The sequence below is a fragment of the Argopecten irradians genome, chromosome 10 (genome assembly GCF_041381155.1).
Source record: "Argopecten irradians isolate NY chromosome 10, Ai_NY, whole genome shotgun sequence".
Classification (NCBI taxonomy): domain Eukaryota; kingdom Metazoa; phylum Mollusca; class Bivalvia; order Pectinida; family Pectinidae; genus Argopecten; species Argopecten irradians.
The window spans coordinates 36,659,038-36,687,029 of NC_091143.1; the positions used below are offsets into that span (position 1 = coordinate 36,659,038).

Sequence of the window (27,992 nt, forward strand, 5' to 3'; positions counted from 1 at the left end):
GCGGTCTAAGCTTGCCTACCACTGTTGACTCGGTACACACGGCATCTATATGGTTGAAGGGAGGCCTGGATTCATTTGGCTCAGGTAGTGACGGCGGATGCTCTAGGGATAGCTCCCTTGCCCGTTTTCTGTTTGGCTTGACCAGTGTTATTAGTTCCCTTCTCATTCTTCTGGAACCCCAGTGTTTTCTTCTGGCCAATTTATGATATCTTCGGTTATTTTGATAATATTGTAATTAGTGGTTAGTTACTGTGTGTATTATGACGTTATCAATACTCTATTGATGTCATCCAATTTGTGATGTTTTTAGCGCTAAGCATAAATTGTGCCCTGTAGGTAGGGCCTTTGAATTGTACCTGCTGCCCCTATTGCATGATCGTAAAAGGCGACTAAATTTAGGATTTTATCTTTTCTTTCTCCCTAAATTACTTTGTTCTTCCTAGAGTCTCACTTTACAACACCTCACTTTTGGCCTATGGTTGAGCGCTCGCCCCTGTGAGGAAGGCTCAGGGTTCTGTCCCCTGGCCGAGACACACCAAAGTCTATAAAAGTGGTAGTTTCTGCTCCTGCTTAGCGCTCAGCATAACGGGAGTGGGACGACTGGTTTGCCCGTTGTCAGTATAATGTGACCGGGTGGGGTGTGTTGCCTGGTGTCTTCGGCGGCATGCTTCAGTGATATAGCACTATAAAAAGGGCAACAGTTCCACTATACAAGAAGACACAACACGAATATACCGCAGTCTCCCAAAACACGCACCTCGCGCAACATACACGCAACACACTGCATACATGGGAGGCCGTCCTTACATGACCATAGCTGTTAATAGGACGTTAATTAATCAAACAAACAATTTTTTCCCCTTCCGGTTCCTTCCGTTAACATATCCTCAACATACTCAACAATACAAAATTTCTGTTTTCTTTTTGTTTCCGGGCTATAACTTCAAAACGGTTTAACAGAGCTCGATTAAACTTTTTGTATATATCAGGTTACTGTTTATTTTTGTTACCTACTGTTATTTTATTATTTTTGTTGAGTTTTACTTTTTATATCAACTGCGGGGCGTGGGGATAATGCCACGTTTTGCAGCTCATTTTTGTGTCGCCTGCAACGCAAGGGCGACACTTAGGTATCACTATGTCGGCGTCGGTGTCGGCGGCGTCCGGAAAAAGGTTTCCGTGCGATAACTTAATTATTTAATGTCCGATTTCAACCAAATTTGGTGTATTGCTTTATTTCAATGAGACTTTAGATGGGTTCGATACTGGTCAAAATCCATCAATATTTGCAAGAGTAACGGGACTTGATAACTTCACCTAATTATTAACAATATTTTCAACCGTAATTAACTATTTTTTGTGATGCTGTGCAGGCGACATATCCACTTCCGTGGAATTCTTGTTTTGTCGGTTTTAACTTAACTATCAACGCGAAGAACTCCCATTTTCCATTTTCCTGGTATTCTTTAAGAGTAATGCCTGTTTGACCCATTTGGACAATAATGTCTTCTATCAAACTCGACCAGATTCCTATTTCAATGTCACAAATTTGCTCGTCAAAAGGGAAATAAGTGATATCGATACTACACTTTGTTTCAAATACTTCTGATGGAAACCATTGCACGGCACCATCATTTTTAATATACGTCAAAATCGCATTATCTCCTAACTCTTTCAATTTACTGTGTCCATTTAACAAAGCAATATCAGGTTTCCAGATTTCACTCTGAGGAATGTAAAGATGGTCAATACCGTTATAATCGTCAGGGTTCCAGGTAAGGTAGTAATCTGTCCAGAACACATGTAGATAAACAGCTGATATCATCTTCTCCTTGACCTCATCAATATCGGTTACACTGACCAGGAACATATTAACCCACATAGACATGGGAAGCGACTGGTTGGAACTAGGACGAACGATTTTGTTGTATCCGTCGGTAGTAAACAATTGCGTCACTAATTTTTTGACGTCGGCAAGAGACGTTTTGACAAAAACATGACAAAGCTAAAATCAACACCAGTAAATTCCTATACGCCATTATCCTTTTGTAGCTTGACGAAGAGTGAGTGGACGCTTTAGTCGTGGTGTACTGTTGTGTCAGCAGTCGTATCCAGTAGACCTTATATCCGCTGGGCTCAGCTGCTCAAAAGGTGATTAGACTTATCGCAGTTTACAATCCGATTGAAATACAGATCCTTATTATCACTACCGTTTGATATGGGGATCTGACAATATCCCATTAGGGGTCACGTCAGGATGACCTTTGGAAATGGCCAATAAAATTGGCACTGCCAGTCTGCCAGAATCTTGACTGGGGAAGAACTATTTTGAAAAAGTTGTCCGAATTATTTTCGTGTATGTAGTCATCTCGCCCAAAGTGCACAACAATGCTCAATGTATATGCTTACTGGGACGAAATGGCGTTAACAACTGACGTAGAAATGTGTAGAACATGAATTTGATCTGGTGTACACGTGGTAAAAGGTTATCCGATCTGTATTTCAAACAGATTGCGCAGTTTAACGACAATTGTCAAATGAAAATAAAATGGTTTCTAGTAAAACGATTTTCAAAACATATAAGATTTTTAGGTGACCTATTGTCATCGTGTTTTGTCCGTCGTCGTGCGCCGTCCGCCGTGCGTCAGACTATTTATACAAAAGCCTACTCCTCCTTAACCCTTGAGCGGATTGCATCCATATTTGGTGTGAAACATCATTGGGGGAGGACAATCATATTTTATTTAAATGAGCCTGGTCCGACCCCTAGGGGTTAAGGGGTGGGGCCCCAAAAGGGCAAATTTTCTTAATTTAAGCTTTAAAATCCTACTCCTCTTTCATCCTTGGTTTGTTTGATTAATTAACGTCCTATTAACAGCTATAACATGTAAGGACGGCCTCCCATGTATGCGGTGTGTTGCGTGTATGTTGTGCGAGGTGCGTGTTTCGGGAGACTGCGGTATATTCATGTTGTGTCTTCTTGTATAGTGGAACTTTTGCCCTTTTTTATAGTGCCATATCACTGAAGCGTGCCGCCGAAGACACCAAGCAACACACCCCACCCGGTCACATTATACTGACAACGGGCGAACCAGTCATCCCACTCCCTTTTTGCTGAGCGCTAAGCAGGAGCAGAAACTACCACTTTTACAGACTTTGGTGTGTCTCGGCCAGGGGACAGAACCCAGAGCCTTCCTCACAGGGGCGAACGCTCAACTCAAGGCCAAAAGTGAGGCGGTGCCAAGGGAGGCATTAGGAAAGATAAAGTCAGTTAGGAAGAAGAGAAAAGATAAGATCCTAAATTTAGTCGCCTTTTACGATCATGCAATAGGGGCAGCAGGTACAATTCTAACGCCCTACCTTGGATGGATTTCATCCATATTTGGTGTGAAATATCATTGAGGAAGGACAATCATATTTTATATAAATGAGCCTGGTCCGACCCCTAGGGGCTGAGGGGTGGGGCCCCAAAAGTGCAAATTTTCTTAATTTAAGCTTTAAAATCCTACTCCTCTTTCATCCTTGGATGGATTTCATCTATATTTGGTGTAAAATATCATTTGGGAAGGACAATCATATTTTATATAAATGAGCCTGGTCCGACCCCTAGGGGCTGAGGGGTGGGGCCCCAAATGGGCAAATTTTCTTAATTTTAGCTTTAAAATCCTACTCCTCCTTCATCCTTGAATGGATTTCATCCATATTTGGTGTGAAACATCATTGGGGAAGGACAATCATATTTTATATCATTGAGATTGGTCCGACCCCTAGAGGCAGAGGGGCGGGGTCCCAAAAAGGGAAATTTTCTTAATCTAAGCTTTAAAATCCTACTCCTCCTTCATCCTTGGATGAATTTCATCCATATTTGGTGTGAAACATCATTGGGGAAGGACAATCATATTTTATATAAATGAGCCTGGTCCGACCCCTAGGGGCTGAGGGGTGGGGCCCCAAAAGTGCAAATTTTCTTAATTTAAGCTTTAAAATCCTACTCCTCTTTCATCCTTGGATGGATTTCATCTATATTTGGTGTAAAATATCATTTGGGAAGGACAATCATATTTTATATAAATGAGCCTGGTCCGACCCCTAGGGGCTGAGGGGTGGGGCCCCAAATGGGGAAATTTTCTTAATTTTAGCTTTAAAATCCTACTCCTCCTTCATCCTTGGATGGATTTCATCCATATTTGGTGTGAAACATCATTGGGGAAGGACAATCATATTTTATATAAATGAGATAGGTCCGACCCCTAGGGGCAGAGGGGCGGGGCCCCAAAAGGGCAAATTTTCTTAATTTAAGCTTTAAATCCTACTCCTTCTTCATCCTTGGATGAATTTCATCCATATTTGGTGTGAAACATCATTGGGGATGGACAATCATATTTTATATCATTGAGATTGGTCCGACCCCTAGAGGCAGAGGGGCGGGGTCCCAAAAAGGGAAATTTTCTTAATCTAAGCTTTTAAATCCTACTCCTTCTTCATCCTGAGATGAATTTCATCCATATTTGGTGTGAAACATCATTGGGGAAGGACAATCATATTTTATATAAATGAGTCTGGTCCGACCCCTAGGGGCTGAGGGGTGGGGCCCCAAAAGTGCAAATTTTCTTAATTTAAGCTTTAAAATCCTACTCCTCTTTCATCCTTGGATGGATTTCATCTATATTTGGTATAAAATATCATTTGGGAAGGACAATCATATTTTATATAAATGAGCCTGGTCCGACCCCTAGGGGCTGAGGGGTGGGGCCCCAAATGGGGAAATTTTCTTAATTTTAGCTTTAAAATCCTACTCCTCCTTCATCCTTGAATGGATTTCATCCATATTTGGTGTGAAACATCATTGGGGATGGACAATCATATTTTATATCATTGAGATTGGTCCGACCCCTAGAGGCAGAGGGGCGGGGCCCCAAAAAGGGAAATTTTCTTATTTTAAGCTTTTAAATCCTACTCCTTCTTCATCCTTGGATGAATTTCATCCATATTTGGTATGAAACATCATTGGGGAAGGACAATCATATTTTATATAAATGAGTCTGGTCCGACCCCTAGGGGCTGAGGGGTGGGGTTCCAAAAAGGCAAATTTTCTTAATTTAAGCTTTTAAATCCTACTCCTCCTTCATCCTTGAATGGATTTCATCCATATTTGGTGTGAAACATCATTGGGGATGGACAATCATATTTTATATCATTGAGATTGGTCCGACCCCTAGAGGCAGAGGGGCGGGGTCCCAAAAAGGGAAATTTTCTTAATCTAAGCTTTTAAATCCTACTCCTTCTTCATCCTGAGATGAATTTCATCCATATTTGGTGTGAAACATCATTGGGGAAGGACAATCATATTTTATATAAATGAGTCTGGTCCGACCCCTAGGGGCTGAGGGGTGGGGCCCCAAAAGTGCAAATTTTCTTAATTTAAGCTTTAAAATCCTATTCCTCTTTCATCCTTGGATGGATTTCATCTATATTTGGTGTAAAATATCATTTTGGAAGGACAATCATATTTTATATAAATGAGCTTGGTCCGACCCCTAGGGGCTGAGGGGTGGGGCCCCAAAAGTGCAAATTTTCTTAATTTTAGCTTTAAAATCCTACTCCTCCTTTATCCTTGAATGGATTTCATCCATATTTGGTGTGAAACATCATTGGGGATGGACAATCATATTTTATATCATTGAGATTGGTCCGACCCCTAGAGGCAGAGGGGCGGGGCCCCAAAAAGGGAAATTTTCTTAATTTAAGCTTTTAAATCCTACTCCTTCTTCATCCTTGGATGAATTTCATCCATATTTGGTGTGAAACATCATTGGGGATGGACAATCATATTTTATATCATTGAGATTGGTCCGACCCCTAGAGGCAGAGGGGCGGGGTCCCAAAAAGGGAAATTTTCTTAATCTAAGCTTTTAAATCCTACTCCTCCTTCATCCTTGGATGGATTTCATCCATATTTGGTGTGAAACATCATTGGGGAAGGACAATCATATTTTATATAAATGAGCCTGGTCCGACCCCTAGGGGCTGAGGGGTGGGGCCCCAAAAGTGCAAATTTTCTTAATTTAAGCTTTAAAATCCTACTCCTCTTTCATCCTTGGATGGATTTCATCTATATTTGGTGTAAAATATCATTTGGGAAGGACAATCATATTTTATATAAATGAGCCTGGTCCGACCCCTAGGGGCTGAGGGGTGGGGCCCCAAATGGGGAAATTTTCTTAATTTTAGCTTTAAAATCCTACTCCTCCTTCATCCTTGAATGGATTTCATCCATATTTGGTGTGAAACATCATTGGGGATGGACAATCATATTTTATATCATTGAGATTGGTCCGACCCCTAGAGGCAGAGGGGCGGGGCCCCAAAAGGGGAAATTTTCTTAATTTAAGCTTTTAAATCCTACTCCTCCTTCATCCTTGGATGGATTTCATCCATATTTGGTGTGAAACATCATTGGGGAAGGACAATCATATTTTATATAAATGAGTCTGGTCCGACCCCTAGGGGCTGAGGGGTGGGGCCCCAAAAGGGCAAATTTTCTTAATTTTAGCTGGCCGACTTCCTATTTTCAGGTTTCGGTCTCTGTTCTCAATGAAAATTAGTCTATAGGGGGGGGTGTAAATTGATGCCGAACAACATGCAAACGTTTTCGTGAAGATTTTAGTATTCCAAGATACCCACTTCCTGTTTTCAGGTTTCAGTCTCCGATCTCAAGGAAAATTGGTCTATATGGGTTTTAATTGATTCAGAAGGGGGAACTTCAGGTGAGGACAATCATATTTTATAAAGGACCGAGCTAAGACCCATGGGGATAGTACGGCGGATGTCCAAATTGGAAGCTTTGCTGAAATTTGGCTTTAAAAATCTGACTCCTCCTTATATTAATCCATGAATGGGTTACAACCATATATGGATGAAGGGCTACCAAGTTTGTTCAACAAATGACATTTACCTATTTCAGAAACTTACATATTCAACTAAGGAGTTCCTCGTATTGTTTATATTAATCTTTAACCAATACTTTATACTGTGACTTTGTTGTTTTGTGCAATGAGTCAGATGACCGTTAAGGCCCATGGGTCTCTTGTTAAGAACTCCACTCCTTCCCTCGAGCTCCTGACCTATTTTACTGAGGATATACATTGTACTCACAAATTGCAGTAAATGAGAAATCAAAATTTCACTAATCATTTGATTAAGCTTAACATCCTTTAAGCAACCAGTCCCAGATATAAAAATGTCTTTTTAACACACAAACATTTGAAATTTTAATAAAGGAATTATATAAACAACATTTGATTGAACAATGACGGCCGATGATTGTATTGATTTCTTGCCATGGTTGAATATTTACTGTTCTAGTATGATATTTAATTCAGTTGGCGACTATACAATACAAAAGGATGTTTTCGCTGTATTTTGGAATTTTCATTTGACTGGATATTATTGTATGGTTACTGTTTTGATATGCATAATTAATGGGATTAATAATTACATGTACTTTGTTATCCACCACCATAAACCATTGTTCGATTCTATTATACAAGCCATTCCAACTGATACCTACCCTCCTCGATCGCCCCACTGCTTCATTAAGGTGTGTTGTAATGTCTAATGAATAATTCGCCCAGTATTCGCTTACATTAATAATAAGGTGACATCCATGGTAGATAACACTACCTTATGACGATGTATTTTAGTTTGTTTTTTTAACAATTCGATATTATACTCCGACGCATACTGTGATAGTTACAAAGCTCACATTGGTCGTATCATTTATAAGTAATTGGTAAATTATTAGTAGTTATTGGTAAACATGTTTACATTTGTGCAATTCAAGTTTAGCTTCAAAATAATTTTGAACAAGTTATCGCAATGTTAAATTCGCGCATTCTCAATAATTGCGTTGTCGAAGACTTGCAGAAAATGCATTTTGCGTAAGCATGTTTAAACAGAAACTTTCTATTGCAAACAATGCGTAAAACTTTAATAACCACTGAACTATGAACGCTTACAGTGTGTCTAATGTTAACTAAAATGGCAGAGAGATGAATATTTCATTACACTCATAATAACTTTAATACTTTAAGCAGAAATTCAAACATATCAAATATATGTGTTCCCACGTAAAGCCGACTGTTGCTTGGTGTTTCCGGCGGCATGCTTCAGTGATATAGCACTATAAAAAGGGCGACAGTTCCACTATACAAGAAGACACAACATGAATATACCGCAGTCTCCCAAAACACGCACCTTGCATAACATACTCGCAAAAAAACGCATAGATGGGAGTCCATCTTTACATGACCATACCTGTTAATAGGACGTTAATAATCAAACAAACTGTAAATTTCTTGTTATGCCTTTTGTATGTTTAGATGGAAACACACCTGCAGAAATCACTTGATAATTACAAATAACACTGTAGAAATGTAAAATGAAATTGTAGATGACAGCTTGGCTTGATGATCTGACAGTATGTAAATATAATGATTTTTGGTAATTTTAGCTGTTATTGGTACTTGTATAATTAAAATCTATGCATTATGTCCTACATAAGAAATTAAAGAAAGTCCCTGCAGTACTTTCTGAGAAATAGCGGCAACAAGAATTATTAACGGACAGACCATGGACGAAAGGCGATTTGACTTGCCTGGGCTGAAAAACTCTTCTTGATTCGTGGGTATGAAAATTACAACACGTGTAGCTTTACATCATTTATAGATATGGAAGAGAATTATTTATACAGCAATGTCTTTGATATTCATTGACAGCGATTACATATATCTAAACACAATCATGCTCATGAAGATGTTACAATACAATAATTCAATTTTGCTTGTACGAGGATTTTCATTGGCTTAAAAATTTACTTTATCAGCCCATAAAGGAAAAAATGGCGTCGCCGTTTGTAACGTCGCTTCTGATTGGCTGAAATGACGGCGTAATAATTTCATAGTCAAAAGAGTCCCAAAATGAATTTTAAATGTTGAAGAGATTATCTTTAGTAAATTGAATTATAAGGATTAATTTGAATAGATTTTTTATGTTATGGAGATATAACACAAAAATCTGAGTGTACTCTCATCATAAACCGCTTCGCGGTTTATTTAGAGTACACTCAGATTTTTGTGTTATATCTCCATAACATAAAAAATCTATTCAAGTTAATCCTTAAATAATTCTCGAATATTTTGAAAACGGTTTGAAGCACTCGAGAAATTATGTGGAAATTTGTTCCAACCTTTAGTTTATACCCCATGCTTCTCTGTTTAAAATATTGATTAATATATTGACACAGCGATATAAATATCTAGGAGACAGCGCACAAGCTTAGTGCTCGATATCAGCCGTGGTTCACTGTATAAATGTCATAAGAGACAACGGCACCAAATAGAATCTCACCGTAAGTATGATTAATATCTTGCTACATGTAATTTGACCTCATTAGTTGATATGGATGTGTAAGTATTGTCATTATTAATTTCTTAAATTTTAAATATGTGGTAATTTCCATTCTCGCTATTTCAAGAAGAACTTTAAATATTTAATAACAATTAAGAGCTGAACATGATTTTGACAGAATTATTAACGATTATGAAGACATGACTTGTAGTTGAGAGAATGTAATACATTTTAACATATCTTAGCGGCGTCTAAAATGTTAAATAAAGATTTGAACTGCTCGATCAGAAACTGAATATACATTAAAATTATACATTGTATGTGGCGTAATTTTCATACTCACGAATCGAGAAGAGATTTTAATATTTTATTCACCATTAAGAATTACCACTATATTGAGAAATGAACAGCACAGGTTATAATTTTACACGTACAAATAAGAGCTATAATTATTTCTGGCAGTATCGCCTTTCATTATATTTACATCTACAGCGCAGTGAAATGAGTACCTATAGTCAGATATAAAGCCAAGATGTGTTCTATAATTTCATGTCACATTTTTTACATCGTTTATTAGTAAAGTTATTTCTGTATGTGTATTTGTATATAAAATGTCATACTTGTGTGTCATATGTGTTTTCACATAGTGGCGAGTATATTGAGGACGCTTAGAATTGATTATTTCACACCAACGTTGTGCAATATACACCACTTACAAAATACATAAACGATAATGTTCCAGTAATCTTTTTTCGCTACATATTGTAATGGAATTGAGGTAAATGATAGTATACAGTAAGACATTGTCATAACAAGGTAGGTTGTCTTTAATTGACACAACCGGATAAGTTCTAGGATATTCATTTCTAACTTTTACAGATGGAACCACGCCATTTGATCGGCCTACTAGAGGCCTTGGTTTACTTTATGTTGGCGGACATAGTGGTTACACAAAATGGTAAGTGTTTGATATTCATATACGAATAGGTCAAAGTTTTGTTAAGTCGATTAAATTGAATTATGTTTACGACATCAATGACAAGATAATATTATACTATACTTATGTACCGATGTTTTTTACACCCTTTTTGCTTATGATTTTACTTGTCATCACAAAAGAAATGTGGTTACGTATATGGCTTTAGAAGCGCTGTTGCAATTTAAATACCACTTTAAAAAATGTTTACATAATTTGAACTTTTTCATAGGTTTGCAATTGCACTGCCAATGATTGACCGCCATTTTCAAAAAAAAAAAAAAAAAAAAAAAAATCGAATAAAACACGACTGCAAGTGAATTCTTCATTCATGAAAATTGCGTGATATTTTCAATGCAAATTCCGTTGTTTGTATTTTAAAGATGCTCCAACGCCGACAGAGCATAAACGATACTCATAATTTTAACAATAATTGATGTCTAATCATGTTTATATAAATATGTCTAATCAACACAAAAAATAACAAAATTATTTATTTTGCTTTTAGTGCATGCGCTATTATATATTAATTAGTACTTAATTCTATAAAGGACAGTGCCAGGGATTTTTCCGGGATGCAATTTAATATTTTTAATATTATTATCGTTTTGTAAAATTAGAAGTTCAAATTTTTCAATGGTGGTAATGGTGTAAAGTAAGTTAATTTTATAACTGAAGAAAATTACGAAATTGTCTGCTGCTGTTTTGATAGAGAAAAAAATACAATTTGTCAGCGGTGGAGCATCTTTTAAGTGAATCCAGCAAGTATTAAACGTGTAGGTATGAGGTAAAAAATTAATGTGTCGATGTCAGGCAATATCAGCTATGAAGAGCAGTATCCCATGACATACACCACCCATTTTAATCATACAGCACACCTCATGCATGGAAATGATCCTGGTTCTGGTATTAAGGTATTAATTTAATTAAAAAAACAATCAGCATGATGAAACGTGTCATTTTGTTAATATAGAAATAATCAAATGTTCAGTCCTTATTAAGTATTCTGTTTGTTGAATAACTAATTATGAAAAATCGAACACACCATAAAATAGTTTTGTTTGATTTATTAACGTCCTATTAACAGCTATGGTCATGTAAGGACGGCCTCCCGTGTATGCGGTGTGTTGCGTGTATGTTGTGCGAGGTGAGTGTACTGGGAGACTGCGGTATGTTCGTGTTGTGTCTTCTTGTATAGTGGAACTGTTGCCCTAAATAGTTCAACAATATTTGATATTAATCAAATACTGTAATTTTTCAGGTGAGCATAACAATAAGCACATGTACTCTATGTACTCTCTACTGTTTTTGTTTGTTATTTGATCAAAAAAAAAAAAAAAAAACAGCGACAAAGACGGTTTTATACTGTGGCCCGATTCCTGTATATATTGATGCGTTTCTGAAACTAACATGTCTACCACTTCCTTGGTGATGGTCACTACGGGGGGGTTGGGGGAGGGGGAGAGACGTGTCAATTAGATATCTTATTCCACTCATATTTGAGTGATGTTGGGAAGACAGATGTTCATTTTGCATCAATACCTGTGCAAGTGAAATCACAACATACTGTTACTATACGACATAAATCGATCACATCTTTATCTTATTATTTTAAATTCTATTTCCTAGATATTTTTCCTCGAACGCAAAATAAAATTATTTGCGAATAATTATATAAAAAGCATTTATGTCAATAAGCCATTCATCTTGAATTATTTAAAGGAACGAGAACCCGAAATGGTGTGTACCGTGTATACTAATTTAAAGTGATTTATAGTCATACATCGAAACTAAACAAATTGATGATATAAGATACGTCATCTTGGTTGCTGATTGACAATGCTTATTTTAATTTAAACACTTCCATAACACCTACTTATGTCGTTAGTACTATTTACAGAAAAGGGTTGTATATTGATCACTCATTGACCACTGATTAATTGATAAGTAAAGCATTCTATGCAAACATGATTTACTGAATTTGTGAGCGAAAAGTCAGTATTGGTTCTGAAAGACTGAAACAGTCTTATGTTGTCTTATCCTTCCTTTGAAAGAATTTTTTAAAATTACGTCTTCACGATACTCAAAAGCGTTCGCCCATGTGAGGTTGGCTCTGGGTTCTGTGCCCTTGCCGAGACACACCAAAGTATATAATAGTGATAGTTTCTGCTCCTGCTTAGCGCTCAGCATACAGGGAGTAGGACGACTGGTTCGCCCGTTTTCAGTATAATGTGACCGGATGGGGCATGTTGCCTGGTGTCTTCGGCGGCATGGTTCAGTAATATAGCACTTTAAAAGGGCAACAGTTCCACTATAAAAAGGGACATATGACACCGCGCACTTCATACACGTTACACATTGTATACATGTGAGGCCGTCCTTACATGACCTTGGCTGTTAAGAGGACGTTAAAACAATCGAACAAACTCCAGTCGATACTCTTTGAAAACTAAAACAAACAAAGAAGTAAAAGAAAAGTAAAGGTTTTAACAATAAGAAAGCTAGTAGGCTAGTCAAAAGGTGATCACCAATTTTACGTTAAATGGTATGTAATTTAGAACCTACGTAAATGATAGAGACTGTCGGCATTTGGATTTGTTTATAAACAGTACTTTGTTTTTACAGTTTTTTTTTATTTTCGTGAGACTAAATTTTATAATCGTATTCTCATTTATCTGAAAGAAATTGGGATTTTTAACAAAATATGAACGTTTTCACATCTGATCATCCCATCAACTGTACATTTTATCGTTTCATCAACATTATGAATTAATTTTCTTGTGTTTTAGCCAACGCTACAAAACTTTTTCACTTCAAACAATCTTTGTGTAAAATAAAAATTTACAAACTGTTTTAGTTCTTATTACTTGCCATTGTTTTATCCCGATCTTTTAAATGTAATCATAATGTATATTCTATTTGGATCTTATATATAATGCTTAACTTGTAATTTGGCCCTAAATGACCTATGCTGTCAATGGGCCGTTAAAATTCTTACAACCTATTTCATCATGGCAAAAACAGTCGAATAGTCGGTGAAAGTAGTTTTGTTTTAAAAAAAGGACTGTTTGCTTTTTTCATTAGTTTTTTTTATAACCGAAATCTTGCCCAAGATGACAAAACTGGCAAGCGAGCAATAATGATTTGACATGGATAACAATTTCCTTAATATTTTATGATGCTGATGTTTATTAAAAATGATATCGATCGGGAAAAAGTTGGGAGAGTAATAATAAATAAACTCTTAATGATATATTATTTCCCCAGATTTCATTGTTAATGATTCGTGTTCCATAACCAAAATAATTGGTTATTGTATTTTCAAGCAGAATATAAAATCAATTTTTAGCTCACCTGGCCCGAAGGGCCGGTGAGCTTATGTCATGGCGCGGCGTCCGTCGTCCGTCGTCCGTCGTCCGTCCGTCCGTCCGTCCGTCCGTCCGTCAACATTTCCTATAAATCGCTACTTGTCCTAGAGTTCTGCATGGATTGTAACCAAATTTGGCCACAAACATCCTTGGGGGAGGGGGAACAGAACTTGTATAAATTTTGGCTCTGACCCCCCGGGGGCAGGAGGGGCGGGGCCCAATAGGGGAAATAGAGGTAAATCCTTTAAATCGCTACTTGTCCTAGAGTTCTGCATGGATTTGTAACCAAATTTGGCCACAAACATCCTTGGGGGAGGGGGAACAGAACTTGTATAAATTTTGGCTCTGACCCCCTGGGGGCAGGAGGGGCGGGGCCCAATAGGGGAAATAGAGGTAAATCCTTTAAATCGCTACTTGTCCTAGAGTTTGGCATGGATTGTAACCAAATTTGGCCACAAACATCCTTGGGGGAAGGGGAACAGAACTTGTATAAATTTTGGCTCTGGCCCCCCAGGGGCAGGAGGGGCGGGGCCCAATAGGGAAAATAGAGGTAAATCCTTTAAATCGCTACTTGTCATAGAGTTCTGAATGGAATGTAACCAAATTTGGCCACAAACATCCTTGGGGGAAGGGGAACAGAACTTGTATAAATTTTGGCTCTGATCCCCCGGGGGCAGGAGGGGCGGGGCCCAATAGGGGAAATAGAGGTAAATCCTTTAAATCGCTACTAGTCATAGAGTTGTGAATGGAATGTACCCAAATTTGGCCACAAACATCCTTGGGGGAAGGGGAACAGAACTTGTATAAATTTTGGCTCTGGCCCCCCCGGGGGCAGGAGGGGCGGGGCCCAATAGGGGAAATAGAGGTAAATCCTTTAAATCGCTACTTGTCCTAGAGTTTGGCATGGAATGTAACCAAAATCAGCCACAAACATCCTTGGGGGAAGGGGAAGAGTACTTGTATAAATTTTGGCTCTGATCACCCAGGGGCAGGAGGGGCGGGGCCCAATAGGGGAAATAGAGGTAAATCCTTTAAATCGCTACTAGTCATAGAGTTGTGAATGGAATGTACCCAAATTTGGCCACAAACATCCTTGGGGGAGGGGGAACAGAACTTGTATAAATTTTGGCTCTGGCCCCCCCGGGGGCAGGAGGGGCGGGGCCCAATAGGGGAAATAGAGGTAAATCCTTTAAATCGCTACTAGTCATAGAGTTGTGAATGAAATGTAACCAAATTTGGCCACAAACATCCTTGGGGGAAGGGGAACAGAACTTGTATAAATTTTGGCTCTCGCCCCCCGGGGGCAGGAGGGGCGGGGCCCAATAGGGGAAATAGAGGTAAATCCTTTAAATCGCTACTAGTCATAGAGTTCTGCAGGGATTGGAACCAAATTTGGCCACAAACATCCTTGGGGGAAGGGGAACAGAACTTGTATAAATTTTGGCTCTGGCCCCCCCAGGGGCTGGAGGGGCGGAGCCTAATAGGGGAAATAGAGGTAAATCCTTTAAATCGCTACTAGTCACAGAGTTCCGCATGGAATGTAACCAAATTTGGCCAGAAATATCCTTGGGAGAATAAGAACTGAGTTTGTATAAATTTTGGCTCTGGTCCCGGGGGCAGGAGGGGCGGGGCCCAATAGGGGAAATAGAGGTAAATCCTTTAAATCGCTACTAGTCATAGAGTTCTGTATGGATTGTAACCAAATTTGGCCACAAACATCCTTGGGGGAAGGGGAACAGAACTTGTATAAATTTTGGCTCTGGCCCCCAGGGGCAGGACGGGTGGGGCCCAATAGGGGAAATAGAGGTAAATCCTATAAATTGCTACTTGTCCTAGAGTTTTGCTTGGATTGTGACCAAATTTGGCCACAAACATCCTTGGGGGAAGGGGAACAGAACTTGTATAAATTTTGGCTCTGACCCCCTGGGGGCAGGAGGGGTGGGGCCTAATAGGGGATTTAGAGGTTAATATTAAAATTCCTTCAGAAAAGAAACAATGAACCTGTATTCAGAACATTACTTGGCATTACAAACCAGGTGAGCGATACAGGCCCTCTGGGCCTCTTGTTTGAATGACATATGCAATATGGCAGCATTCATTTTTTATTTTTTATTTTGTACAACTGATCAATATTAAATGCCAGACGATCCTGTGACTACAAAAAAGTACGGTATTACATACAAATAACTATTGTTAAGAATTTTTGTCTCACAAGTCAATATTTTTGTTTTTGGGATTCCCCAAAAATACACATATCAATTTAGTCAAAATTTCGTTCAACTATATTTACTAATTTATCATATCACACTTATGGACATTGCACAATTTCGAGCATAAACGATACTGAACAATAATTGGTGAATGTACAGGTATGTTAACACACAAAATAATATGAAATAATTTTCTTAATTTTTAGCTCACCTGGCCCGAAGGGCCGTGAGCTTATGTCATGGCGCGGCGTCCGTCGTCCGTCCGTCTGTCTGTCTGTCCGTCAACATTTCCTTTAAATCGCTACTAGTCATAGAGTTCTGCATGGATTGTAACCAAATTTGGCCACAAACATCCTTGGGGGGAGGGGGAACAGAACTTGTATAAATTTTGGCTCTGACCCCCCGGGGGCAGGAGGGGCGGGGCCCAATATGGGAAATAGAGGTAAATCCTATAAATCGCTACTTGTCCTAGAGTTCTGCATGGAATGTAACTAAATTTGGCCACAGACATCCTTGGGGGAAGGGGAACAGAACTTGTATAAAATTTGGCTCTGGTCCCTCGGGGGCAGGAGGGGCGGGGCCCAATAGGGGAAATAGAGGTAAATCCTTTAAATCGCTACTAGTCATAGAGTTTTGCTTGGATTGTGACGAAATTTAGCCATAAACATCCTTTGGGGAAGGGGAACAGAACTTGTATGAATTTTGGCTCTGGTCCCCGGGGGCAGGAGGGGCGGGGCCCAATAGGGGAAATAGAGGTAAATTCTTTAAATCGCTACTAGTCATAGAGTTCTGAATGGAATGTAACCAAATTTGGCCACAAACATCCTTGGGGGAAGGGGAACATAACTTGTATAAATTTTGGCTCTGGTCCCCCGGGGGCAGGAGGGGCGGGGCCCAATAGGGGGAAATAGAGGTAAATCCTTTAAATCGCTACCAGTCATAGAGTTCTGTATGGAATGTAACCAAATTTGGCTACAAACATCCTTGGGGGAAGAGGAACAGACCCTGTATAAATTTTGGCTCTGGTCCCCCGGGGGCAGGAGGGGCGGGGCCCAATAGGGGAAATAGAGGCAAATCCTTTAAATCGCTTCTAGTCATAGAGTTTTGCTTGGATCGTGACGAAATTTAGCCATAAACATCCTTGGAGGAAGGGGAACAGAACTTGTATGAATTTTGGCTCTGGTCCTCCGGGGGCAGGAGGGCCGGGGCCCAATAGGGGAAATAGAGGTAAATTCTTTTAAATCGCTACTAGTCATAGAGTCCTGAAAGGAATGTAACCAAATTATGCCACAAACATCCTTGGGGAAGGGGAACAGAACTTGTATAAATTTTGGCTCTGGTCCCCCGGGGGCAGGAGGGGCGGGGCCCAATAGGGGAAATAGAGTTAAATCCTTTAAATCGCTACTAGTCATAGAGTTCTGAATGGAATGTAACCAAATTTGGCCACAAACATCCTTGGGGGAAGGGGAACAGAATTTGTTATGAATTTTGGCTCTGGACCCCCGAGGGCAGGAGGGGCAGAGCCCAATAGGGGAAATAGAGGTAAATCCTTTAAATCGCTACTAGTCATAGAGTTCTACATGGATTGTAACCAAATTTGGCCACAAACATCCTTTGGGGGAAGAGGTACAGAACTTATATAAATTTTGGCTCTGGCCCCCCGGGGGCTGGAGGGGTTGGGCCCAATAGAGGAAGTAGAGGCAAATCCTTTAAATCGCTACTAGTCATAGAGTTTTGCTTGGATTGTTAGCCATAAACATCCTTGGGGGAAGGGGAAACAGAACTTGTGTAAATTTTGGCTCTGACCCCCTTGGGGCAGGAGGGGTGGGGCCCAATAGGGGATTTAGAGGTTAATATTATAATTCCTTCAGAAAAGAAACAATGAACCTGTATTCAGAATATTACTTGGCATTACAAACCAGGTGAGCGATACAGGCCCTCTGGGCCTCTTGTTGTGCATGCGCAATCAGTTTTTCATTTCATATAGTACATTGTGCCACGGAATTTTAACTTTTCGTAATTATTTATTTATAAAATATTTATATTGAAGTAAAATTAGAAGCCCAAGTCTTCCAATGGTGTTGGTGATGTAAATAAAATAGCTTTTATAACTGAAGAATACTGATTCGTCTGCTCCTTTGTTTGTTTGTTTGATTAATTAACGTCATATTAACAGCTATGGTCATGTAAGGACGGCCTCCCATGTATGCGGTGTGTTTGTGTGTATGTTGTGCTAGGTGCGTGTTTCGGGAGACTGCGGTATATTCATGTTGTGTCTTCTTGTATAATCGCCAAAGACACCAAGCAACAATTACTAGCCTTCCTGCAGCATAGAAAAGATAAGATTCCTAAATTTAGTCGCCTTTTTTCATGCAATAGGGGCAGCAGGTACAATTCTAACGCCCTACCTGCAGGGCCATCGTCTGCTCCTATTTTTAATTGAGAAAAAAAACTACATAGGAGCATCTTTTATAATACTTATAGCTTTTGCACTTATCAAAATTGTGTCATGAGTTAGTCGATCCCAACGGGCGACACTTTTCGGGAACGTTTTAAGCAGCATTGCGCGTCTTTATCACTTTTTTTCCCCCAAGTTTCTCACAGCTGCAGATAAACTTGGTAACGACCCAAACTTTCAACAACCATTACAGACGAATAAGAGCCTTCATATCCATTATTATTCTTAGTTGAATTAAGAGGCGTATTCTAATATAGACCAAAAAGTCCTCTACTAAAAGGAAATAAATGAAAGTTCCAATCAAACAAATGTCCACAAGGAAGGCCGTCCGTTACAGTACTATATCACTGAAGCATACAGCCGAAGATACCAAATAACACACCCTACCCGGTCAAATTATACTGACAACGGGCTGCCATTCGTCCCATTCCTTAAATGCTGAGCGCTACGCAGGAGCAGAAACTATCACTTTTTGTGTCGCCTGCCACCCAAGGGCGACACTTAGGCATCACTTTGTTGGCGTCCTGGAAATGATTTCCGTGCGATAACTTTAGTATGTATTGTCCGATTTCAACCAAACTTGGTATATTGCTTTATATTGATGTGATCTCAAAGGATTTAGATAATAGTCAAAATCCGTCAATATTTGCAAGAGTTAAGGGACTTTGAAATTGTTGAAACAGATTAATCCATGGTTACTGCTAGATAACTTAAATATTTAACGTCTGATTTCAACCAAATTTTACATTTTAAATTATATTAGTGAGATCTTGGATGAGTTCAAAAATGGTCAAAATCCATCAATATTTGCAAGAGTGACGGGACTTTAAAATTGTCAAAACAGATAAACCTATTGATTCTGCTCGATAACGTTTAAAATATTTATTTTCTTATTTCAACCAAATTTGGTATGTTGTTTTATATCAATGAGATCTATAATGGATTAGTTCCTGGTAAAAATCCGTCATTATTTGCAAGAGTTTCAAGACTTTAAAATCGTCAAAACAGATAAATCTGTGGTTTACGCTCTGTAACTTTAGTATTTATTGTCCAATTTCAACCAAATTTGGCATATATTTTTTATATGAATGAGATCCCGGAGTGGTTTGATACTGGTCAAAATCCATCAATATTTGCAAGAGTTGCGGGACTTGATATCATTCTTAACCTAATTATTAACAATAGTTTCAAATGTAAATAACTATTTTTGTGGTACTATGCAGGCGACACATCCACTTTCGTGGAATTCTTGTATAGACTTTGTACGTCTCGGCCTAGGGACAGAACCCAGAGCCTACCTCACAGGGGCGAGCCCTCAACATCAGGCCAAAAGTGACGCGGTGTCATGGGAAACGTTAGGAAGAACAAAGTTGTTTAGGAAGAAGAGAAAATAAAATGTCCTAAATTTAGTCGCCTTTTACGATCAATTAAAGATGCTCCACCGCTGACTAATGTTATTTTTTCACTATAAAAAACAGGAACAGACGATTTTGTATTTTCCTTCAGTTACAAAAGTACTTATTTTATACCATTACCACCATTGAAAAGTTTGAGCTTCTAATTTTACTTCAAGTTAAAAATATGAAAAATAATCGAAAAAAATTACATGGCACAATATCTTATATAGAATGAAGTAATGATTGTGCATGCACCAAAGACGAAATAAATTATTTTATGTTATTTTTTGTGTTAATTGGGCATATATATATACGATTTAACACCAATTATTGTTCAAATAATGAATATCATTTATACTCTGTCGGCGGTGGAGCATCTTTAATAGGACATTAGACTTAAAAACCAAACCAACTACAATGAACAATCATGACCTGTAAACTATAGCCAGACCAATAACTTAAAAAAACTAAAAAAAACCAGATATTAACAAATTACCTAAACATAATGTTTTAGCCATCTGCAATTCAAGCCTGGTGACGGGTCCACATGGCGTAGGGGATCAGGACCTGACAACAGAACTTCCTTACTACTTTGATGACCGATGCCATCCTAAGTATGCCCGGCTGTCTTCTCCAATGTTTCACGCTTTCATTGGATCATATCTCCAGGTGAGTGGAAATAAATCGGTCACAAATGGTCCTAAAATTTAAATACAATATGATTCTAGTGACTCACAATAGGGTCCAGATGTATATACATAGCTGTTTGTCATGCTTCTCTTATTGCATGCCTTAAAAGGTGAATAACCGAGCGCTAAGCAGGAGCGGAGGCTACCACGAGCAGTTGCTATATAAATCTAGATTTAAAAAGCCGTTCAGTAAGAAGAAATGCATGAAGCAGTTGTTCATAATCAAAATGATTTGTTATTAATATATTCTTTATACAATTAAGATTTTTTTTGAATATTAATGATCGCCTATTTGCTTATAAACATTGATTTTTGGTTTTATATATTCATTATGTTTTCAAGGTGAAACTGAGAAAACAATCGGTAATTACTGGATTTGTGACCCAGGGGAGAATGGGAAATGGCCAGTACGTACAGACGTACAATGTTCAATACAGTGACAACAGTACAGTCTGGAGAAATATCGAAGACGACGTAGGCAACGTCAAGGTAAGGCGCAAAATAGTCAAGATAACTATCACAGTCAGTTACTAAGGTACAATCTGCATTTGTAGAGCTTTGAAAAGAACAAGAGGCCATTGGTCTTTAACGGTCTTCTGACTATTGGCACAATATAACACCTCAAAAAATATAGAAGTGGCAATATTAAGGCAATATTAAGGCAATACGATGAACTCTTTTAATAGGAGAAGTTCAGGTTCGGATATATTTGATGGATTAGACCATGAATGAAGATGTCTTGATCCCCACCATGCTACAAGTCCAATACCAGTCACTATGACTATTTACAAAAAGTTTAAAGATTTTAGCCAATTTGGTCCCTGTGACCTTGAATGAATACTGTTACATAACAATATTGGCATGCGCATAACTACCAAAAAGGCCCATCGTAGTATGTGTCACTTGTGTTAAGAGATAATCAGTAAATGGTACATGTCTATTGATGCAGCCAAAATGTTGTGAACCTTGATGACATCAAAAAGGTGACCGGAGACTGAAGAAAGGAACAAACAAATGGCTAATCTGAATACACTTCCGTGGCATTTGTGCTGATATTATGAAGTACAATGTATTGTGCCGTCAGTTCACCGATCCGAAACTGAAATTTGCAATTGCATTACTTGACAGCAAGAGATGACTACCACATGATGAATGCTTTCCAGTTTGTACACAGTATCATTCAGGATGCTTGTGGTGATATTAATACTTATCTGAATCCGGAAGTTGCAATATGTACATTGTAGTTAAATTACTTCAAAGTTAAACTACAGTTCCCGTATTCGTATGTAGCTCTAGATTCCAAGCCTGTGGTCACACGGTGTCCCAGGAACGGTTATACCTACATTACAACTATAAAGAGTATCATTCACTGGTGCTATCTTCCCTCGTCAATTTCGAATTCGAATTGTTTCATATTAGTTCCCAATATGGTACTATGACGAACAGATCGGTAACCAGAATGAATTGAAGAAGGAATTTGAAAATGGATTATTTGGCATGGTTATAACATCCAAAATGACCAATCACAAGCTGTATAAAATTGGCGACGACGTATTTGGTAGGCAATCTGGCTTCTAAATTCTTTCTCCAGACTGGTCTCGCTAACAACAATAGCTTTCCTATGATCAAGTAATTATGGAAATGTTTTATCATGTATGTAATAGCGGTTTCATTAATGTTTCTCTCAATCATCAACCAAAGCAATTAAACAAACTTGGTAGCCCTTCATCCTAGCATGTCACAGCCTCAATATCAGGTCTCTAGGCCTCTTGGTTATGCACAAGAAGTCATTTAAAGATTTAAACTATTTGACCCTCTATGGCCTTGAATGAAGATCAAGGTCACACATTTGAACAAACTTTGTAGCCCTTCAACCCAGCATGCCACAATATCAGATCTCTAGGAAACTTAGTTATTCACAAGAAGTTGTTTGAAGATTTTTGCCTATTTAACACCTGTGACCTTGAATGAACATCAAGGTCAGTGATTTGAACAAATATGGTAGTCCTTCATAACAACATGGCACAGGCACAATAGCAGGTCTCTAGGCCTCTTGGTTATTCACAAGAAGTTGTTTATAGATTTTAGCCTATTTGAGCCATGTGACTTTGAAAGAAGATAAATGTCATTTATTTGAACAAACTTGGTAGTCCTTCATCTCAGCATGTCACAGTCTCAATATCAGGTCTTTAGTCCTCTTAGTCGTTTAAAGATTTTAGCCTATTTTAACCATGTGACCGTTGAATAATTTGAACAGACATAGTTGCCCAGCATGACACAGCCTCAATATCAGGTCATTAGGGCCCTTGGTTATTCACAAGAAGCTGTTTAAAGATTTTAGCGTTTTTGATTCCTGTGACCTTGAATGAAGATCAAGGTCATTCATTTGAACAAAAGAAGTTGTTCAAAGATTTTAGCCTATTTGACCCCTGTGATCATGGATGAAGATCAGATAATTCATTAGAACAAACTGAGTAGCCCATCATCCCAGCATGCTACAGGCCCGATATTAGTATCCTGGGCCTTCTGGTTCTTGAGCAGAAGTTGTTAAAGATTTCAGCCTTTTTGACCCCTGTGATCTTGAATGAAGGTCAAAGTCATTTATTTCAACAAACGGGTCAGATGACCTAACAAGTAAGTCCCAATGTTACAGTAGATAATACAACTGCGCCGCCATACTCAGGTAATATGGAGATATGGATGATCATTCCATATGATAGTTTAGATATATAGTGATAATTTGTATAAAACAGACTACATAGGCTGGACTTTCTTCTTCCTAACGTTTCCTTTGCCACCACCTCACTTTTGGCCTTCTGTTGAGTGCTCGCCCTGTGAGGTAGGCTCTGGCCACTGGCTGAGACACACCAAAGTATAAAGAAGTGGTATTTTCTGCTTCTGCTTAGCGCTCAGTATTAAGGGAGTGGTTCGCCTGTTGTCATAATGTGACCGGGTGGGATTGTTGCTCGGTGTTTCAGTGGCATGCTTCAGTGATATAGCACTATAAAAAGGGTAAGAGTCTATACAAGAAGACACAACACGAATACATCACAGTCTCCAAAAACACGCACCACACTTCACACTACACACCGCATACATAGGAGGCCGTCCTTACATTACTTTGGCTGTTGATAGGACGTTAATTTAATCACTCAAACAAACAAACAAAATCTTAAGTTATGTAAGCGAAAGATTCTTAAGCGTAAACGCTAGGTTAATATTCGGAACAATCATGAGTATGCATTTTTGAAACTTCGTGCGTTCTGATTTGTAAAATCTTGACATGTATCCGCCGTTCATTTTAACTTCCAGACAGTGTCGAAAACGGCTATATATGAACATGGAATTAAGTGTAAAAGTAACGGAAGAAAGACCTCTTATCTGCCATATTTAAGCAGTATATCTAAGTAGGTTGTTCGTATGCATAGACAGGATATCCTCTATCACAAAAAGACCACATCAACATACTGCAAAAACACTTAGGTTTCACAGTACTAGTTACTTGGTTAATAAAATTCAGTCCATAGAAATTGTTTTATATGTCAGTAATTTGCGTTGTATCTTTTAAGGTCATCTGACCCATGTTTCGTCCGTCCGTCGTCGTGCGCCGTCCGCCGTGCGTAAACTTTTCACGTTTCGAACTTCTCCAGTTCTACTCGTGCTATTTAGTTGAAACTCGCTTAAAATTATCTTGACATAGTCCCGACAAAGAGTATTTATTTTTCGGGTAGCTCTGATATCCAAGATTGCCGCTACAACCGCCATCTTGAAAACACATTTTGAAATTTTCTCAAGTTCTACTAGTGAATTTGGCTAAAACTTGCATGAATTGATCCTGAAATGGTCCCGATAAAGTGTTGTGACATCTCCGGTTGATCCTAAATCGAAAATGGCTACCATGACACTATATCTAATTATTTTCCTATACGATTATTACCAAGGTAGCCAGATTACCGTTTAGGCCCTTGGGTCTCTTGTTATGATATATGGACTTCTGCAAACGTGTTATATATATTTACATATTGTCTGATAAGATATGGGCAGTGATACAACTTTTTTGAATTTCTATCAGGAATTTCCAGGCAATACAGATGACACCGGTGTCGCTTTCTCCATGCTTGATGCCCCTATTCTTGCGTCGTTTATCCGAGTGACTCCATTGACATGCATCAGTCATTGTGCTTTCCGTCTCGAAATTCTGGGATGTGCTGTTGCCCAACAAGGTTTGTAATTCTATCAAATAGGTATATCAAGGGATGCATAATTCTTTGTTCTATAATATAAATCAATATGGTATCACCTAGTTGAAGTGGTAAATCTAATTCAGATAATTTGTTGTTTTGACCCAGGAACCCAAACATGTTGGAAGGCATTCAACGTTACAGGAATATCAGCATTTGACGTTTTCAGTACAACAAAGACCAACCCGGGAGAGTGTGGAAAGGAGTGTCACAGATATGGAAACTGTTACGCTTTCGCCTTTAACTACGGCTCCGGTGTATGTCAAGGTCACAGTTACCTTAACTACCAGAGTGCCACCACATACAACGTGACAGGAGCTTTGAGCGCTAGTACCTCACTTGTCTATGTGCAACAGGAAGATGCCTGTCCGTAAAGTCCTAAAGTTTTACCCCATCATGAAATTGGGAGCGGGGAGAGCGTCGCACCTAACCTCCATTTGCCAGTTTGTTTTCGTATAGGAGTCGAGGACATCAATATATTTATGCTTTAATTATCATTTTCAGAGAAACGTTAATATGCGTACGGGGAATGTCTATCTTTTCCGTGGTATCGTTTTTGATCAGACGATTTGCGATTTTAACCGTGAATCATAACTATCAAACAAAGTCGGCAATATTTTTATTGATTTGTTAAAGAGTTGAGAATATTGTATATTTCGGCCGCGTAACCATAAATGTTATTTAATTAAACAAGATTGCTTTATGTCATCATAAGCTATTGGAAATTTTGGTCATGGTTTGATTAAGATACATGTAAATGACACAAGACGAACACCAAATTAAAAATGATTTTATTGGTCATCTGAGACAGTGTATAAAACTATTTACTTACAGCTTGAATTCCGACTTGACTACTTGTCTTTCAACTTTTTTCAGTTGTGTTATAATTCAGGCAATACAGTATACTATACTTCAAATAAAAGACGGTATTGGAACAAAGTAAGATTAAAATGAAATGAAATTGCCCTTTAGACAATATGAATGACATTCACTATTATTTCTCTTTCAACGACGTCCTAGCGACAGGACAAATATAGTACTTTTTAGTGCTTTACTGTTATAATATCACAAATAGACATGTTTTTCGTTATCAATGCATAGAATATTGTGCATCGTCCTATCACATGGCGTTCATTTTTTATGAAGTTGTTGATATCTGGATAGGTGTTATAGGCTGAGCGTCGCAATATTTGTTTGATTGCTTGATTGAATTAATTAATCGGAGTCTTAAAACATTCCTAACGATTCTGTAAAAAACTGACATCTAAAATACACCATATATACAGTAAGACATTGAAAAAAATCATTATTGATAATAGTCTTAAAAGTCTACATTGTTTCCGCTCAAGCTTATAAAAACCAGCTATAACCTTTACATCGATGATCAAGATAAAGTTTCAACAAAATAAATACCAGATGTGTTTATAGGGGAACAACCAACTACATGAACAAAGTCCTTCGATATGGTCCCTATGTATACTCCCTATGTATACAAGATAGAGCCCAGGATAGAATTTTAACCCGGCCGCTGATTGGCTGGCTAATTACGAATTTCAAAAATAAAAAAGTTTTCTGGCAGGTAATTATCCCTAGATAACCATAATATGAATTTGGAAATTCATATTGAGATTTAGGTTCAAAATATCAATTTTGATAATGAATAGATAAAAACATTAGAGTTTCAGGATTTTTTAGTGCAAAATGCGCCTGATTTCAATATAGCTACCCTGGTTGGAGTTTGAGCAGAAGGACCAAAATAAAACAAAACTTCACTAAGTTTACCACTATGGTCTATGTAAAATTATTTAGTTGGTTGTTCTCTATCAGTGTTAGCAATGACGGTTTATTTGTCGAGAGTGATAATCAGCAATGCGCTATAATTATATGTAGGACGGCCATGAGTAAGACAACTCGTGTTTTGGAAGTTTGCATTAGATTTATTGTATTGCCATTGTCCAGTAAGTGGTGATATTATATTACTAATTGTAAACTAATTATTTTTCCGAATCTATATAATTATCAATTTTACATTTGAATTTTACAACCTAAAAGCTGTTTTAGTATAGGTATAAACACTGTAAACATGTAAAGTTTTTTTCTTTCAATATTGCAGTAATTAACATCATCTTTTTAAAAATGTTAATCATAATGGTATATAATGTTTGTGAGAATATATTCATAACCATCACAATCGTCTCAAGTGTTCAACAGGGTTCAGGGGATCAACAAATGCCACAGAACTGATTGGTCATATGACTTATCATATATGAATACAGTAGCATACGTATTTAACAAAAAAAGAACTGTAAGGTCTGTTCAAAATAAAAGAGACGACATATTCTACACATTATGATTCCCAGCAAACAAATAGTCCTATCTCGTACTGTTACATGTACGTTTACTTAGTGTATCTTGGGTAATAGATCCTGTCCTATGTTTACATTGCTACTATAATCAGATGATGCACTCAATGCTTTAAAAGTTCGACTACCGTGTCTACTGAACTGCGTCACACGACGTATTTAATGTAGGACAAGATGTATAGACTATAGTTCCTCACTGATAATATTTGTAACGATCGAATCTTTCAACTCTAATCCAATGGTCTATTGGGGATTAAGCGTCGTATATATTTCATTATTCTTCCTATTATTTCACCTCTATGCAATTATGAGGGATATGTCGAAATTTTGGTTGCAATGTGTAGACGTGCATGCAGGTTTTCGATTGTCGAAATTTTGGTTGCCATGGTAACCAACAGCCGCGCCATTATACACAGGTTAATTTTGTCTTGACAGCTTCTCTTACGCTACTCTGTCATTTTCAATATTGGCAGTATTGTTTTGGACCATGTGTAGATGTGCAGGCAGGTTTTCGCTTGTCGAAATTTCAGTTGCCAATGGTAACCAAGTCACTATATACAGGTTTAAAAATTTGTCCATACAATTCCACCTTAACTACTGAATCAATATAAATGAAAATTGACAGTATTGTTTGGGATTTTGTGGGGGTGGGCATGTAGGTTTTTGTTAGCCAAAATTTGTAGTTGCCATGGTAAACAGGTCAAATATTACAGGTTAAGTTTGTCCGGACAACTTGTAAATTTTTATGTGTCGTTGATATTTTTTTCAAGAACAGGTCAGACACCTCTAATAAGAGGAGGGGGGGGAGGGAGGCGGTATTAGCCATTGGCTAACAGTCAGCATAAAGAGAGTGGGACGATGTTTATCTGTAGTCAGTATAAT

At 38.2% G+C, this 27,992-nt stretch overlaps 2 protein-coding genes across 3 annotated transcripts; one reads left to right on the top strand and one right to left on the bottom strand.

Annotated features, from left to right (window-relative positions):
* Positions 1-27,992, top strand: LOC138333797 (EGF-like repeat and discoidin I-like domain-containing protein 3). Of its 2 annotated transcripts, none has more exons than XM_069282397.1 (6): positions 1-84; positions 10,288-10,366; positions 20,332-20,486; positions 20,849-20,995; positions 24,579-24,729; positions 24,856-27,992. In XM_069282397.1, exons 2-6 carry the CDS (start codon positions 10,288-10,290, stop codon positions 25,119-25,121), a joined length of 798 nt encoding a protein of 265 aa, XP_069138498.1. In that variant the 5' UTR covers positions 1-84; the 3' UTR covers positions 25,122-27,992. The 2 variants fall into 2 exon arrangements, with proteins under 2 accessions (XP_069138498.1, XP_069138497.1); XM_069282396.1 differs by lacking the exon at positions 1-84 and adding an exon at positions 9,348-9,409.
* On the bottom strand, positions 1,337-1,870 carry LOC138332688 (neuronal acetylcholine receptor subunit alpha-3-like). The gene has a single exon (XM_069280679.1). It carries the CDS (start codon positions 1,868-1,870, stop codon positions 1,337-1,339), a length of 534 nt encoding a protein of 177 aa, XP_069136780.1.